General features: G+C 33.2%; 1 protein-coding gene across 2 annotated transcripts; it reads right to left on the reverse strand.

Annotated features, from left to right (window-relative positions):
• Positions 1-1258: 1258 nt before the first annotated feature.
• LOC149480317 (NAD-dependent protein deacetylase sirtuin-2-like) lies at positions 1259-7695 on the reverse strand. 2 transcript variants are annotated; one of them, XM_089706947.1, is made up of 7 exons: positions 7535-7695; positions 7229-7465; positions 6886-7092; positions 6332-6481; positions 5776-5968; positions 4591-4777; positions 1259-2898 (listed from the first exon to the last, which is right to left on the reverse strand). In XM_089706947.1, exons 1-7 carry the CDS (start codon positions 7650-7652, stop codon positions 2761-2763), a joined length of 1230 nt encoding a protein of 409 aa, XP_089563073.1. In that variant the 5' UTR covers positions 7653-7695; the 3' UTR covers positions 1259-2760. The 2 variants fall into 2 exon arrangements, with proteins under 2 accessions (XP_089563073.1, XP_089563071.1); XM_089706945.1 differs by having other exon boundaries at positions 7229-7690.
• Between the last annotated feature and the right edge of the window lie 9371 nt (positions 7696-17066).

Consider the following 17066-nt stretch of genomic DNA (forward strand, 5'->3'; position numbering starts at 1 on the left):
TATGATAAGTAGTTGCAATTGCCCCATAGTTGCAATTGCCCCATAGTTGCAATTGCCCCGGTTGACCCTATAAAAATAAATAGGTAGGTAAGGTAAAATAAAACAAACACATACACGATAACATTTAATTTAACTTCCAACATAAGCACAAGTTATATTATACAAAAATAATAAATAAATTCTCATATTATCTACTAATTTACTAACTATTAAAATTTTTCTAAACAAAATTAATGACAATACAATATTGCTTGAATATTTTCATAAGTCATGTGAGTTATGAATATAAATGCTTTATAACTGGATTCTGAATAATTCATAATTTGTTAATATTATTATTGTAAAGCATTGTTGAAGTGATTATTTCTAAAAAAGGATAGATAATACTAAGTTTATTCATTTTGAGAGAAGTCCCACATAGAGAGAGAAAACAATACTTAAATAATATCAGTTATATTTTACATATTTCAATACATATTAGACAGATTTTTTAAATATCAAAAATCGATAATTATTTTGGTGTTAGGTATTATGAAATATGAATAAAGTGAAAATAATTTATGCTTAATTAGCTCTAAAACTCGATTTAAGATATATTTTTTTTAGATTTTACACTCTAAAATCTACTGAATTTCAACTTTCAACACATTGAATAATATGTACTTATTTGTTTATTAATATGTCTATTTATAAATATTGCTGTACTTTTTTAGAGGAACTGTGTTATATTTAGATGTATGTTTCTTTAACTGCTGCGCAGAAGCACTTAATCGTAACCTATTTATTTAATAAGTTACTACATATATTGTTTTCTATGAAAATCTATTTATCTATAGGGTGGGTTGATTACTTGGAATTATTTAAACTTTTTAATATAAAAGACGTGTGGCACTCGGGGACTGCCGCGGTAAAGCTATTGCATGCTATACCTTCAACTTTCAAGCCACACCTCCACGCCCGTCAGAGTGGGGAGCGTGAGGTTTTTCGTTACTAAATTTCTGGATTCGGTCCCCGCGCTCAAGGCCCGCGATAGAAGCTATGCAATAGCTTAATAATCAGTGCAAGTGTATTTCTGTGCACTATATAAAAATAAAAAAAAGCTGAAACAGCACAAACGTGACATACATACATTGTTATTTTAAATTTCTGTTCCTACATTAAATATTTAAAAAAGTTACACAGCTTAATTAAAATGGAAACCATGTTGGATGAACCCACATATTCTAAAACTATGCCAATAAAACTACACATTATTTAAACCTTAAGGACCCCACATAAACACAAATATCACACAAATAAAATTAATTTAAGTGGTTTGTAATAAATAGTACAAATATCTATATCAATAGCAGATTGTTGGAAGATAATTCTAAACTAGAAGAAATTACAATTTAATGCTTATAATTACATTTCCAAATTCATAAAAAATTAAGCAATAATTGTCAATAGTATCTACTATAGCAAATTTTTTGAAAACATTTTTTTTTATTCTTAAAATGTATGTATTTTATTCAGACTTGATAAATATTTGAAATTATTTGTTAATACCAATACAGAATAGAAACAACTCAAATAATTAAATCCTAAAACTTATATTAACCATAAATATAACCCTCAGGAACCATACACCAAATTTAAAATGCATATCAATATTAAGTTTTTCATTCATATTCAAGAAACATTTTGTGTTAGAAGTATTATTTATAATATTATACTTGTCTATTGAATAAAAATTGCATTATTATGCATTTTAATTTTAGGTGTATGTACTCCTTATTAAGGATCTAAAACCCAAAAGGTCGAAAACACGAACAATGTACTTATAGTCGAATAATCTAGCTTAACTATTTTAGTATTATATCAAAATTCAAAAATTAACATTTAAAGATAATTAATTATGATAACATTATTTTTATTAAAAATTAATAGTTCTTCCACAATTCAACTTTATTTAATTTTAAAATTTCTTTAACTAACAGTATACAAAATTTAATGCCATTTCCTTTTCGATCGTAGTTCCTTCTCTCTTGTGCGTACAGAAAAGAGAAAGAATAGTACAATCTAAATAAGTGTAAGCAAGACAAAAGCTATTTATAAAATTCTGACTTGAAACATTTATTGTGTAAGATATAAAGTGGATTCATATTTCATTCTCAGTTGTAAAATTATGCAAAAGCCATGTTTATTTTTATAGTTAGATTATTTATTATATAGACAAATAAAAATATATTGCTTTCATTTTTGAGTTTATTACAGTTTGATCCAAACTTAATGGTGTCCCACTGATATCTAAAATTGTTTTCCGCGCATTGGATCGTACAATGTTCAGAGCTGGCATTAAGTTTGAATCATACTGTACCTTCCTCGTACATATTTTTCTTTCGTCCAATAACACTTGAAACACCAACAAAAACACTTGTAACTTATAACTTATAGCTCACACCACAAAACACTGACACTATTTAATTTGAAATTTTTAAAGGATAGAAAAAATTCTACGAAGCAGGATTCGAATCCGCGTCTTTTCCCCTGATGGGTCTCTGATCTCTCGGCCACCCGTGATCCCACCAGAGCAACCACAATAAATAATTTTTGAATTTTTAATTTGAATTTTGAATTTTGAATCGAATTAATTCTACTCTTTCGGTTTAACGTTTAAGAGACACCAAATTCTTTCTATTCTTAAAAAATTCTCGCTTATACAGCATTTGAATACTATTCTATGTAACTTGACAACACTGGTATACACTTGTTTCATATTTATAGCTTCGGCTCAGTAGCGCTATGGCCTGGTACTGGTTCGGTGACCGTGGAAGGGGTTGGAGGGTGGGGGTGTGTGACCGCACCCTGTTGTTCTAGCCTTTTGTGCTCGCTAGCTACTAGAGCGCGGAGCTCATCCTGAAATAATTGTTTGTGAATTAAGATGTGCTATGTGAGATAATATAAAAATAAGTGTTAAAGACATAATTGTTTTGTTTAGGATGCATAAATCTCAAATAGTACTGTCAAATTTTGTAATTTGTAATATTTAGCTATAATAACTTACTACTAACTTACATTTTATTGTTATTGTTGCATTGTTTCGATTTAATTTTGATTTTTTGCTGATTTAATATCTGTTGCTCAATTTATTTTATAATTACTAACTTATTTAATTTTAGATGAATTTATTTATGTACTGATATAATTTTCGAAATTTGTTTTGGACATGCTTTATTTGTAATTAGTTAGATACAGCTAGACACATTTTGTTTTTTGTTTTGCGGTATGTACTTATTTGTTATTGATTTTTTTTTAATAGTTTTAATTGCATGTAAATTTTTAAATTATTTTTGATTTTATTTAATTTATCTCTGATTTTTTTTTCGTGTCGTGTAACTGTAAATGGAAGACACAGGCTCCTGAAAAACAGTTCTTACTATCTTAGGAGTCTGGGTCGCTCTAATTTGTATAATGTTTTAAGTGGAATAAATGATTTATTTATTTATTTATTTATTTATTTAAATAGTACTAAGCAACAGATTTATTACATTAATCTTATATTGATGAAAATTACTCTAATAATTACTTAATTGTACATATTTTAATTTATCGCAGATCACAGATCTTAGGTTAGGCGAAATTATTTGATAATATGTAGTGATATAACATACAAAAGAGCTTCTAGATATTTAATAAATTATATTACAAAAATATATTCACTACAAAGGCCACAAACTACATAAAAACACTTAGTACCTACTTAGTAGTTTAATTTTTGAAATCTCTTTTATAGTAAAATAAAACCGGCCAAGTGCGAGTCGGGCTCGCGCACAAAGGGTTCCGTAGCAGCAAATATAATAAATTACAGTTAAATCAACCTATCTCAAAAACTATAAGAGATACTTTGATCAAACCAAAAATCGTTGAAAGAGTTAATTAGCATGCATCACCTCTATTTTTTTTAGAATTTTATACCCCGTAGTTATAAAAATAGAGGGGGGGGGACATACTTTTTACGACTTTGAGAGCTGATATCTCAAAAACCGTTCACTTTAAGAAAAATGTTTTTTAGAAAACTTTATATCATTTTAAAAGACCTTTCCATTGATACCCCACACGGGTATGTACATCGAAAAAAAAAATTTCATCCCTCAGTTACATGTATGGGGGGCCCCACCCCCAATTCTTTTTTTTACTATTTAGTGTCATATTTTTGTAGCGGTTCATACAACACATATTCCCATCAAATTTCATCACTGTAGTACTTATAGTTTCCGAGTAAATCGGCTGTGACAGACGGACAGACGGACAGACGGACAGACGGACATGACGAAACTATAAGGGTTCCGTTTTTGCCATTTTGGCTACGGAACCCTAAAAAAATTGGTTGTCTGTAAAGTCGGTTTACTGACGATAGTTGAACGTGACAACGTCCGATTGTGCTTCTTTGTCGCTCGTTCCGCGCTCTCGCTCGCACTTCAAACCTTATATGGAACGCCTCAGAGCGAGGTAACGCCGCATGAGTCATGTTTTTTCGTGCGTGCAGCCGGCTCTATCGAATTATAAGACGTTGTCACGTTAAAAATGTAAAAAGATGTAGATACTCACCCCCCACCCAAGTTTGTCAGCCAATTCCTGACACCCTTCATCACAATCTCCGAGTCTGGCCACATCCCTGAACGAGTCCTCGTCGAGTAATAGGCCTCCGTGCATGAGCCCCCACAGGCGGACGACAGGCAACCTCGCACCAGCCTTTTCTCGGTTGATGAGCAGACGAGGACACCAGTCTGGCACCCTGTAATAATAAATAAATAAATAAATAATAAAAAGCCCGTTTATTTCCAATCCATAAGTTGATACAGATAGTTTACATATACTTAAAGCTGTTTTCAATATAAAAAAATTACACTATTTCTTAGCTTAAAATATAATTACTAATTTTTAATTAATTTATTTTTTTCTATTTTTTTTTTTCATTTTAGATGTAACACTCTATCACAGCTTGCTTATCTATCAGAACCATTGATCGAACCCTGTAATAAATCATTTATTAATCCATCAGGCCCCGGAATCACAGACACAATAGAAAATATATTGTGTCGCGGTTGGATCTGGCCCCTCAATGGTTGAGAGGTTAAATATGGAAAATAGACGTTAATTTAGGTCATGTATAAACATCAAAATTTGTAAAATTATGTTTTGCTTTAATGTGAATAATATAATGTTTATCTATATATATAAAACTCAAAGGTGACTGATATAGTTCTATCAACGCACAGCCCAAACCACTGGACGTATCGGGCTGAAATTTGGCATGCAGGTAGATGTTAGGACGTAGGCGTCCCCTAAGAAACGATTTTAGAAAATTCATCCCCTAAAGGGGTAAAATAGGGGATAAAAGTTTGTATGATGAAAATTTATCTTTTCCACGCAGGCGAAGCTGCGGGCAATAGCTAGTAAGGAATAATGTCCTATAATATTTATTTATTTATTTATAAGTTAAGTGAGGTCCTGTATAAACATCAAAATTTGTAAAATTATGCTTTGCTCTTTCATGTTAAAAATATAATGTTTATTGCTTATAAATTAGATCTATGCAAATCCTTATCGAATGACGAATCCAAACAAAAAAAATTATGAAAAGTGAAATATTGCAAGTTTTGTTTTTTTTCTGCAATAAATCTCTGCAACTACTGAACTGAAAAAAAATTCCGCTAATGATAGATAATACAAAAAAAATGTTTGTAATGACAAAATACTTTTCTGTAATACATATAAAATAAAATAACTTACATATCAATGAGTGACGCAAACGGCTGCACTTCAAGTGACGAACCCATGATGATAAGCATATCGCATTTCTGGAAATCCTCTTGCATACAATTCTGGAATCTGTCTGGCAGACTTTCGCCAAAGAACACAATGTCTGGCTTCACAACGCCCGGACATTCTGTGCATATGGGTATCTCGTCAGCGAAAATGCGCTCTGGAATTTTTTTATACATGAAAATTAATTTACTAATAAAATATAAATAAAAATAATGTGTTTGCCCTATAATATATTTAATATGGAACTAAGTACAAAGATTTCTTTTAATTATTTAAATGAAAAGATTAGAATTTTTAAAACATGCCATTTATAAATATTAATATTTGATTAAATTAATTCAAAAAATCATAATACTATAAAACAAGGTGTAATAATTTGTATTGCAATACATTTTAAATTCAAACCTTGCTTTAAAAAAAATTGTAACTTTACAGTTATTAATTGTGATTGTATAATATTTATTAATTGTGAACCAGCCTAGAAGAAAGATTATTTATTTCATATTGAATATCACAGTACCTTTAATAAATTCAAGTGAGTATTCCTTCTTGCATTCAACACAATGTGAAGTGTAGAATGTGCCGTGAGCCTCAACCAGTTTATCGTCCGGAATACCTGCTCCTCTCTCCAGTGTGTCTATGTTTTGTGTATAATGACGCAATAATAATCCTGGAAAAAATTATTATTTTTAGTTTTTACACAAGACTTAGTTTTAAATGATTGTGAAAGAAAAGTAATAAGACAAAAGATACTAATTGCAAACATCCTAATGGAACAACATACTAATGGAATACTGGAGGTGAAAAAAACATGCAACAAAAAAAGCATGCAAATTGTCTACAAATATTTTTTTTGTACTAGCTTCTCTGCAAGCTGACATACATTTGAACATTCAAGTAACTAGATACATATAGTCTAAGAAAATTGGAAAAAAATTATTAAAAAGCAATGTGATAAGATGCTTATACACCATACCAGAAAAATTGTCATTTCTTTCAATATTTAGTTAGTTATTTAAAATTGTAGAAAACATCCGTAAAGACTGTTGAATAATATAATGATCATTTATTTACCTTTTTCATGCAATAGTCTTATAAAATAATGTGAAACTGTTGGCTTAAAGTTTCCAGGAAACAATTCCTTTGCGAGTGTGAAGAAAGGTTTTGGGTTTTGTCGAAAGAAATTAATCTCAAATATTGCCTGTGGTTCGGGGAGATTGTACTTTTGTAAGTTGTGATATATACCAGTCTCAGGGCTTCGGAAATCAGGAATGCCAGCGGCTAAAAACAAAATATTATGAATGTAAACAATATAAAAAAATTAATATAAATATTACAATATTATCATGTAAGTACATATTTTTAAAAGGCACTGAGCAACTCTTTAAACGATAAGGCATATGATAAAAATACTTACATGTAGAAATACCAGCTCCAGATAAAGTTATAACATTTTGGCATCGCTCATTTTTCATCCACTTCACAATACCATCTAAAGTCAACTCATCCAAAACTATTTCTGATGGCTCAGTTGGCTCGTAAAAACCAAGCTTTTCCGCCAAATATCTTCGAATAGTATCGACATCTAAATCGCGGATTCTAGAACCTATACCTTCAATCGGATTTGGCGGGGATGGTTCATTATTTTCTTCCGCTAAAACCGAAGATAAACATCGATAATCGCGCTTTAACAACTTTTCCAGCAAACACAGCAGAAACTCACCATCACTCACTCCGGGAGGCGTATTTGCGGACATTTTATTTAAAAACAAATTGCGACTGCAAAATTTTGCCTTTGTCCAATTTTGCCACAGTCTTTTTGACAGATAAATGACGCGCATTCTTGGAAAATGGAAATATTTGAGAAGTTAGAAATGCGCAGTACAAAATTTCGTAATTATTGCGTAATCTGTGGCGTAATCATACAATACAATATATATACAATTTATTAATATTTCGCTTAAACTTAATTAGCGTTAATCAAGATCAAGACATTAATATTATATTAAATATTTTATTCATTAATAATTGTATTTATTTTATAATTTTTCCATAGAGTAAGTTTTGGTATTTGACAAAGCAGGACTTGTAAATGCCCTTAATTTTTTAATTCATGAAATATCATGTTTATGAATACAAGTCATTTGAGGAAGATGCAAAATTATTCCAACGTTGCATTTATTTATTGTTAACTAAAAATAATTGACTAAACAAAATTTAAAACATTTTTTTTACAGGATGTTCTCTCTATTTTGTGTTGCCATACAGGAAAAGAAGAGTAGCGCCACGAAAGACGACCCATGGGCCTTGACCCGTGACGCTGTTGGCGCCTAAAATAATTAATATATTATAATATTGCAATATCGTTGTTATTTTTTAATTATTTAATTCAAGAAAATTGCCTCTTTTTTTTTGTGGTGTCTCTCAATGTTAGCCAGAAGGGCTTCTACATTTTAACGCGGACGCGGGGGTGAACTGAAGGTTCACCCTGGTAGCGACATGCACAAGGGCGTCCCCCCTTGACGGGGACCACGAACCTCGGCTTGAGCTGTCGCTTGAGTGGAGGAGGCCAAGGGCCCTAATCGGACGGGGAAAATTGCCCCATTGCAGCAGCTGCACAACGGAAATTTTCACCTCGAGATTTAATATTTAGTACTAACGCAAATTAAGCCCTGACAATAACACATTCAAATCACTGACTATTTTAATTTTATTTTACACATAAACGGTATAAACGAATAGAAAATCGAAGTACAAAGTAATAAAAAATTTCAGTCACACAAATAATAGAAAATCCAATAAGTATCCCGTAGAAACTACCAACGGTACCTGAAATGAAAGGGATGAAATACAATAATGAATCGTATAGCATTAATAACTAGCATTCCGGCTGCTTCCGGCTTTTTTCCGCTTATAATTAACTTATTAAAAGTATACTAAAATCTTCCTTTTGAATCACTCTATCTTTTACGAAAGAACCCATCGAAATCAATTGCGTAATTTTAAACACCTAAGCATATACAGACACACAGATGTCAGAGAGCGAGTTTGTTCTATATTATATAGTAGTGATGTTCTATCAAAGGATTTAAAGAAATGGTATTAGATGTTTTACAATGTTACAATACATAATATTATTTATACTCACTAATAATCTCAAACCAGTAGAAGACAACATCAAGGCGGTTCAGTACGCCATCCCTCGAACCTTTATAGACTGAGAGCCATATCTTTCCCGTCATGTTTCTACGATAATTGTTAAGAAAAAATATTATTAAATATATTTCATAATCCATCAGGCCCCGGAATCACAGACACAATAGAAAATCTATTGTGTCGCGGTCGGATCTGGCCGTTCGGGGCTCAATGGGATAAACAATAAACTCGTTCCTGTTCTTAATTTTTATACATTACTAGCTGCTCCGTGCGGTTTCACCCCCGTGGCTCCACTCCTGTTGGTCGTAGCGTGATGATACATAGCCTATTACCTTTCTCGATAAATGGGCTATCTAACAGCGAAAGAATTTTTCAAATCGGACCATTAGTTCCCAAGATTAGCGCGTTCAAACAAACAAACTCTTCAGCTTTATAATATTAGTATAGATATGAATCTTAGTATTCTTTTTAGCTAGTCTAGACTAGCTAAAAAGAAAAGAAGTTTTGTATAAGTAGGTACTAGACAGCTAATAATTATTATATATATTATACCGTAGATATTCTATAAACATCATGTCATGAGCATACAATTTATCGAATTGTACTTTGGAATATTTAGAGAAATACTTCGTGTGCTGGCAATCCGATAAACAATCATCACATTTGAGTGAATCTAAAAGTTCCAGTTCCAATCCAACTTTGTCTGTTGGTTGTTTCGGGTATAAGTATAACAACTTTTCTGGAAGAAAAACTTATATTTTAATGGCTGTGGAAGAAAGTGTAATCCAGTGGAACTTATTTCAAATTCCGTTAAGGATTACCTAATATTTATCATTCTTTATTTTTTTACCTATTTTTTTATCTCTTTTTCGTTCTAACATTTTTTTCCAAGAAAAAGTATTTTTTTAGGAGAATAAAACATTGATTGCTATGGTCAATCCATGAAAAGAAGAAACAGACAGAATGACGTTTATAATGTAAGTATGTTTGTGTTTTGTAAACACCTTTTATTTGATTGAGACACGGCAGATCCGCGAAGGTGCAGATACGATCAGCTGGGTCCGCCATCGATTTGTATACGTACGAAATGCATCGACACACATTCATCATTGTTGTGAGTCGACACCGGACTATGCAAGCGCTGTATGAATATAGAGGATTCAAAGATTTGTACTCGTCGTGGAAATAACATTCGCGCTGAAACAAACATTTTTTGTCATAGAAATTGCATCGTAAGCTCGCCTCCTTATTACAATTTCTTTCCTTGGGATACCTGCCATTAATTATTTCAAGGAATAAAAGGCGAAATAACAAATTTTAGGTACCAAATAATATATTTACAGTGGAGATGAAGTTATCCTATTCCAGATTTGTTAAATAAATAACCGAGTATGCATAAAAAAATTCTAATACATTTTATTTTCATATTATACCTGCTCAATTTAGTTGTTGTTCATTAGACTAGACGTGAAATCTGCTATTCATTTTCATTAGGCGTTGTTAATTTTTCCAAAATTCGTGTAAGTAATAGAGAAGGAGGTTTTCAAGCAGGAGGAACGAAAAGTTCTCAATTAGCGACTTTTCTACTTACCGTTTTGGGAGAATATTTGCGCACTTCAGCTGACGCGGCCTGCGTGGTTGACCAGATGTTGAACATGGCGCGCTGGCCGGGCTGGGCCGTGCGGTGGATCACTCGTCCACTGCTTATGTCCGGAAAGTGGGTGGGGTCGAATAGAAACACCTGAAAACATCTCTTCATCTATACTATACTAATAATATTATAAAGCTGAAGAGTTTGTTTGTTTGAAGGCGCTAATCTCCGGAACTACTAGTCCGATTTGAAAAATTCTTTCGGTGTTAGATAGCCCATTCATCGAGGAAGGCTATATTGGGCTATATATCATCTCGCTAAAACCAACATTTGTCTTTAGGCATATTTTGTTACGTGATTCATCGTGATACTTAACGATATTTAGAAGAAAGACATAACGGATTTAAATATACGTCCATTTATAGAATGTTCATAAAATATACCTACACTTATGTGTCAACAGGTTTGTATTTATTAATTATTAATGTACCTCGATACCGTAATAATTGTAAAGGGAGTACGCGTAGTCATCGACTAGCGGGTCCACCAATATGTTCAGACCTTCGGGAATTCCTGGCATAGTCTGACGCCGTGGTTTGAGAGGAATTTTCTGACTGTACGAAACAAAGCAATATGAGAAAGAAAGAAAGAAATATGTGACGAATCTTTTGATTACCGTTAAGTGATTAGTTACGATGTTACTATCACATAACGTTAATCATTCCCTTGCCCTTCCCTAGATCCTGTATAAGTTCATAGATAATTTTAGCTGTTTTCATAATAAAAAGGCCGTTATTATTGAAATTACAAGCTGCCGTTTATCGATGATATGAATTTTATTTATTCAAACATATTATTATCGATTATTACTTACTTTAAATCGCCCTTTTTGTTGAGTATATAATTGAAGACGCAGCAGTGGCCGTGCGAGGTGCGACGGACTTGGAACAGTTCGCTGCAGTTTGCCTTGCGATTCGCCCAAAAGCAGTCTAACAGCATCTCGTCACATGAGGGTGCAAGCTTTATGTTAATTATAACAATTAAGTATATTATTAACACACACAAAAAACGCGGAAGCAGATTACCTACCATTTAAACGTAATTTATAATAATTATTAGAACTGCCTGACTTATTACAAACAAACTTATTCCCGATGCTGTGGACCACATTATTTTTAAACATGCGTGGTTTACCTATGTATCGTGATTATGTGTATGGACTCAAGCTTTGCTTATTCTGTAGAGAAATATTAATACGAAGGCATAGGTAAATTTATTAACATGGCGGTAAAACATTTTTAAATAGAGATTTTCAATGAGGCTATTGAAAACCCGTAATAAAACCAATAATGAATACAAATAAGACATAATATATTATGCTTTTAAAAAGTGAGTTTTATAGAAAGTAAAGTACCTACATATTTTGACGGTAGGTAATTGCAATGATGACATCGGTTAATTGAAAGGTTGTTCCCGCTACATTGTTCAGCGGGACAATTGTGGATCAATTGAAAGTGATTTGTGTGGGATAAGTCGTTTTTAATGTCAATTAGCTGGGTCCACACCGGCCGATCCAGTGATCCCGCGATCCGCGATCCAGGATCGCGGAGCATGGATCGTGGATCATGTTAGGCCGATCCACTTTAAAAACTTGCGATCCAAAATATGCGCTCCAAGTGATCCTAAGGCGATCCGTGATTCAGCCAGTCTAACTCTTGTACGATATGGAGTCACACGTACAACGGCGGCGTCTTGCCGTTGCAGCAGTAACTTTTATTATACTGAAATGTTTGCGCAAAAAATCAAAAAAAAGAAATCGACGGTTTTGGGTGAAACAACTTTACAAAAATCGATTGGAATCTGGGACTCAGCTGTACGCAGAGTTAGTTTCAGATGAAGTGGAACACAATTTTGCAAGAATGAATGCTATTCAATTTGAGATATTCGACTTTCTGAGATGTCCATGGTGAGGTGGATCGCGCGATCCAACACAACCGTCCACACCGCGCGCATCACGCAACTGAGGCACCTTTGAAGCGGGTACAAAAACCGCCCGCTAACGGATCGCACGAGGTAGGGATCGCGCGCGGCAAAACGCGTGCATGGATCGCGCGCGGCACGTCCACACCGCCCGCATCTTTGGATCGCGCGCCTGCCGCGCGCGATCGGATCGCGGTGGATCGGCCGGTGTGGACCCAGCTAATAATAGCCATGCATATTTCTTCATAATATTATAGGTACATTCATATTGTAGGTACACCGCCGCTCGTTACTGCAGTTTATGAAGATATAGCGACTACATACATATTTAAATACATTTGGATTTTTAAACGTATTTTTGAATCCTTTAAACGTAGAGATTCAATTATTGTCAGATTTCTTAAAATAGCAGGACTCTTTTTGTGGTGCGGACTCTATCACATATATTTTGTTTCTTACCGACTCCATCATGTCTACAACGTTGTAAGTTGTATTCATTAAGTGCTCGAACGGCTTATTGAAATTGTGATTCCATAAAGATTCATTATAGGAAAAGTCGATAAAGCTGCCCAATTGTCTCAAATAGTCCACCACATCTGATACAGTTTCGTTGCGTTTTGCTATCCAGGGGTGACTATATAATATAAACAAATATACTTAAAACATATGTACATATTTAAATTAAAATTACAATCTATAGAAATATTTTGTAAGCTATTGCATAGCTTCTATCGCGGGCCTTGAGCGCGGGGACCGAATCCAGAAATTGCGTAACGAAAAACCTCACGCTCCCCACTCCGACGGGCGCGGAGGTGTGGCTTGAAGGCATAGCATGCAATAATAATGGTCTTTTTTTATGTATTGTAAAGGTGCATTTAGATCAAACGAACATAGAGCTAGAGCACATAATATTTAATGATATCTAACGCTAGCTAGAGCTAGAACAAGAGCATTATTTCGTGATCTTTTAGTGTAAACGAAAACTAGTATTCAGTGTTGTTCAGTATTAGAACATGGTATAGAATCTTTTCGAACGTACTAAGAACATAACGAAAGAATGCTCTACGCCTGTTTACACTAAAATAATTTGACATAGTGGCATGGCGTTAGAATGAACATTCGTTCGTTTGATGTAAATGCACATTGACGTTGGATAAAAATCAAAGCCACAGAGTACAGTATCATTCAGTAGCAAACTCAATAATATGATATTAATTATTAATAAAACTCACACACTACGAGCAAACGTTTTCAGAGCTTTTTTACTAATTCTGTTTGCATTGCATACAGCGACGGCGGGAAAATCAATCATGGAAATGGGGTATGTGGAAGTCTCCATCGTCACAACAAAGGGCTTATCCAGGCAATCGATCCAGATGTAAAATATTAAGAAATATAACATTATACCAAGCATAATAGCATAACCTAGAACCCAGATTAACCTGAAGAAAGATAAATGAAAAATATAATGAATCACATTCGGTTAATAGGTAGATACATAATTATGAAAAATCATGTTTAAATCATATGTTATTTTAGAGAGGTAAAGGCACTGAAATAAAATACGATATCTGCACGATGCACAGTATTGTTAGCGTTAGCTAGCTTAGTATTAAGTGTTCTGTGCTATTGTCTCAAAAATTACTAAATAGTTAGGTACTAGTTGTAGGCCTAGACCGAGAAATTTAGAAAAAAGTAAAACTGGCTTTAAGGGCACATTGGCTTTAAATCCAAGTAAAGAAACTCAATCAGCCAAAACAATTATAATAACGCGACCCCTGTTGTTAAAAATTGTTGATAATGCTCTAAAAGAAATAGTTAGAGACCTCTTGGATATAGCTACATCGATATTATAATAAACATTAATATATATACCTACCTTTGTTTATGTGTAATATTTGGTTTGCACATTTGCTGGAAACCACTAATTGAAGAATGGTCGGCGTATTCCCGAAAACTATCCTTTAACGCTTGTCGAACTATCATCTCAATGCTGTAATATTCCTTTGAATTTCGTTTTCTGTAATCATGCCACCATACTTCGTCTGCCTTATTTTGATCAAATGCCTTCATTCTTACTTGTATATAACGAATTTTGCTATTTTTTTAAAGAATTGAATATAAAATTGGCTCTAGGTACGTAAGTCCTGCCGGGAATGACTTCAGTCAGGTCAGGTCTATAGGTCTTAAAATCACTAAAACAATCAAAATTAGAATGGAGTCAGTATAGTAACTATGTTTAGTGATGTATGAGGTGTGGAGCCAAATACAGAATAAATACCAATTCTACATTTTCTATTGTCATATTTTTATTCAAAATGTTAATAGGATTCCGTATAATATATTACAAAACCTAATTATTATAATTTGATTAATAAAATTCACAATCCATACTAATATTATAAATGCGAAAGTAACTCTGTCTGTCTGTTTGTTACTCAATCACGCCTTAACTACTGAACCAATTTGCATGAAATTTGGTATAGAGATATTTTGATACCCGAGAAAGGACATAGGCTACTTTTTACCCCGGGAAATGGGATAGGTTTTATCCCGGAAATCCCACGGGAACGGGAACTATGCGGGTTTTTCTTTGACTGCGCGGGCGAAGCTGCGGGTGGAAAGCTAGTATTTAAAAATCTATCCGTGGGTCAGACCCACATCAGGTAGGTAAAATGATGAATGATGAAGATGCGGTTTTGATGAAGAAATAGCTCAATATTCTCTTAGCCTAACGATGAGATCCAGTATGTAAATGAGAATAATAAATTAACGCTTATAAAAAGTTCTACAGACCTCTAGTACTTTGCATGATGAAGGCTAATTAAGTTGGACATATTAAATCGTAGACATCATTAACATACCTACCTAATTATTAACACGCTCTTGCTCGAATATTTAACATAAAATATTTTTATTGTTATCACTCATTAAAGGCTTTATCAATAGTTATTTAAACGATCTTAATTGTTGGGTATAGTTTATTTGAAGATGTGTTATGATAGCGAAAATTAAACTAAAAAATACATAGAGTGCATTGGGGGAATCGGAAAATTGTAAACCACTTCAATTTTATTGTATTGTGATTTGTGAAGGTATTTTATACAGTTTTGATAATAATAGTAGCCTAAAGTTTTGATATTTCATTTCCTCTCCTGGTAGAGATTGCTGTTTAGCAATAAGGCCGCCTGTGTCATGTGTGCCAATTATGCTTTTGCAATAGTAGTTACTTCTTTTTGCATGCTATTGTTTTCTTACAATTACAGTTTCTTACTTGTTGTACAATATAAAGAATTATAAATAAATAAATAAATATTTTTTTAATCAATCACTAGTTACGTATTACTTTCATCTTAGGTCCTAGGTATGAAGATATCTAAGCTAATCTAAAGCTATTTGAAAAGTTTCGTAGGTACATGCAATTCCTATGGCGGACACAGTCAGAACTCAGAAGATGTGATGACTGGATGACATGTTCTTATCATCATCACTACATAGTATAAAACAAAGTCGCTTTCCCTGTCCCTATGTCCCTATGTCCCTTTGTAAGCTTAAATCTTTGAAACTACGCAACGGATTTTGATGCGGTTTTTTTTAATAGATAGAGTGATTCAAGAGGAAGGTTTATATGTATAATAACATCCAGTAAATAGTGGAGAAGTACTGTTATTTTTGAGGTTTCTAATGTGATGTCGTAAAAAATTACATTTTTTCCGCTTACATTGCAAACGCAGGCTGAACCCTACGAGTTTTATCAAAATAATGTACTAAGTATTATACACATTGAAAAGGTCTACAGAAAAGTCCGCGATGGTATATGTCTATCTCTTATGGATTACCCACAATAACGTTTTTTTGTCATTTACTTTTTACGACAAATAATGTCTAATTTTCGATGCGATTTTAACCAATACAGCATTAATCCTTAACCAATTAAATACCTTGAATAAATTGTTCATTTAATATAGATCTATATGGCCCTTTACACCGTATGATTTAAGTGAATATTTTCGAAGATATTACAGATTTAAAAATTGCGGGACGTAGCGTTTGCGGCGGTACCGGCCGGCCGCCCGGCTATCTATTTTATACCAGTGCGAAGCCGGAGCGGGCCGCTGTTTTTATATAGGTACAACGTTCACAGTTTTTCTGTAGTGTATTTAGTATCAGCATTGCACCCGTGCGAAGCCGGGGCGGGTCGCTAGTTTATAATATAATATTATCCACCATTCTATTTGCAGAACTTAAAACTAAAGTTTCTTTGTCTAGTTAAAATTTAAAAAAGTTTTATATTGTTACTTGTAGCCCTAAAAGGACTTATTAATAGTCCGGGATACATCGCCCATTTTTGCAAGTGGTTACTATCAAGCTAATTTTTCGTGAGTAGCTTTATTTTGATGAGATGCCCAATAATTTCATGTACAAAACTCTCGATTGTGGTAGCTACCAGAAGAAACAAGGATAAAATATTTTGATTTGATGGTTCTCAAATATTAATTACTAACTGAATGTTTTTTTTTGTTCAATC

The sequence above is a fragment of the Colias philodice genome, chromosome 18 (assembly GCF_061535455.1).
Source record: "Colias philodice isolate Cphi_HAF_F1 chromosome 18, ilColPhil1 Martin Lab GWU primary, whole genome shotgun sequence".
NCBI lineage: Eukaryota > Metazoa > Arthropoda > Insecta > Lepidoptera > Pieridae > Colias > Colias philodice.

What these genes read in the sequence shown, in the direction of transcription:
- LOC149480317 (XM_089706945.1), bottom strand. Translation starts at nt 7,652, where the DNA reads ATGCGCGTCATTTATCTGTCAAAAAGACTGTGGCAAAATTGGACAAAG. An exon ending in AAGACTATTGCATGAAAAAG is followed by an intron (nt 6,482 to 6,885) that starts GTAAATAAATGA and finishes AATTTTTTCCAG; the next exon opens with GATTATTATTGCGTCATTAT. An exon ending in TTTGCGTCACTCATTGATAT is followed by an intron (nt 4,778 to 5,775) that starts GTAAGTTATTTT and finishes TTATTATTACAG; the next exon opens with GGTGCCAGACTGGTGTCCTC.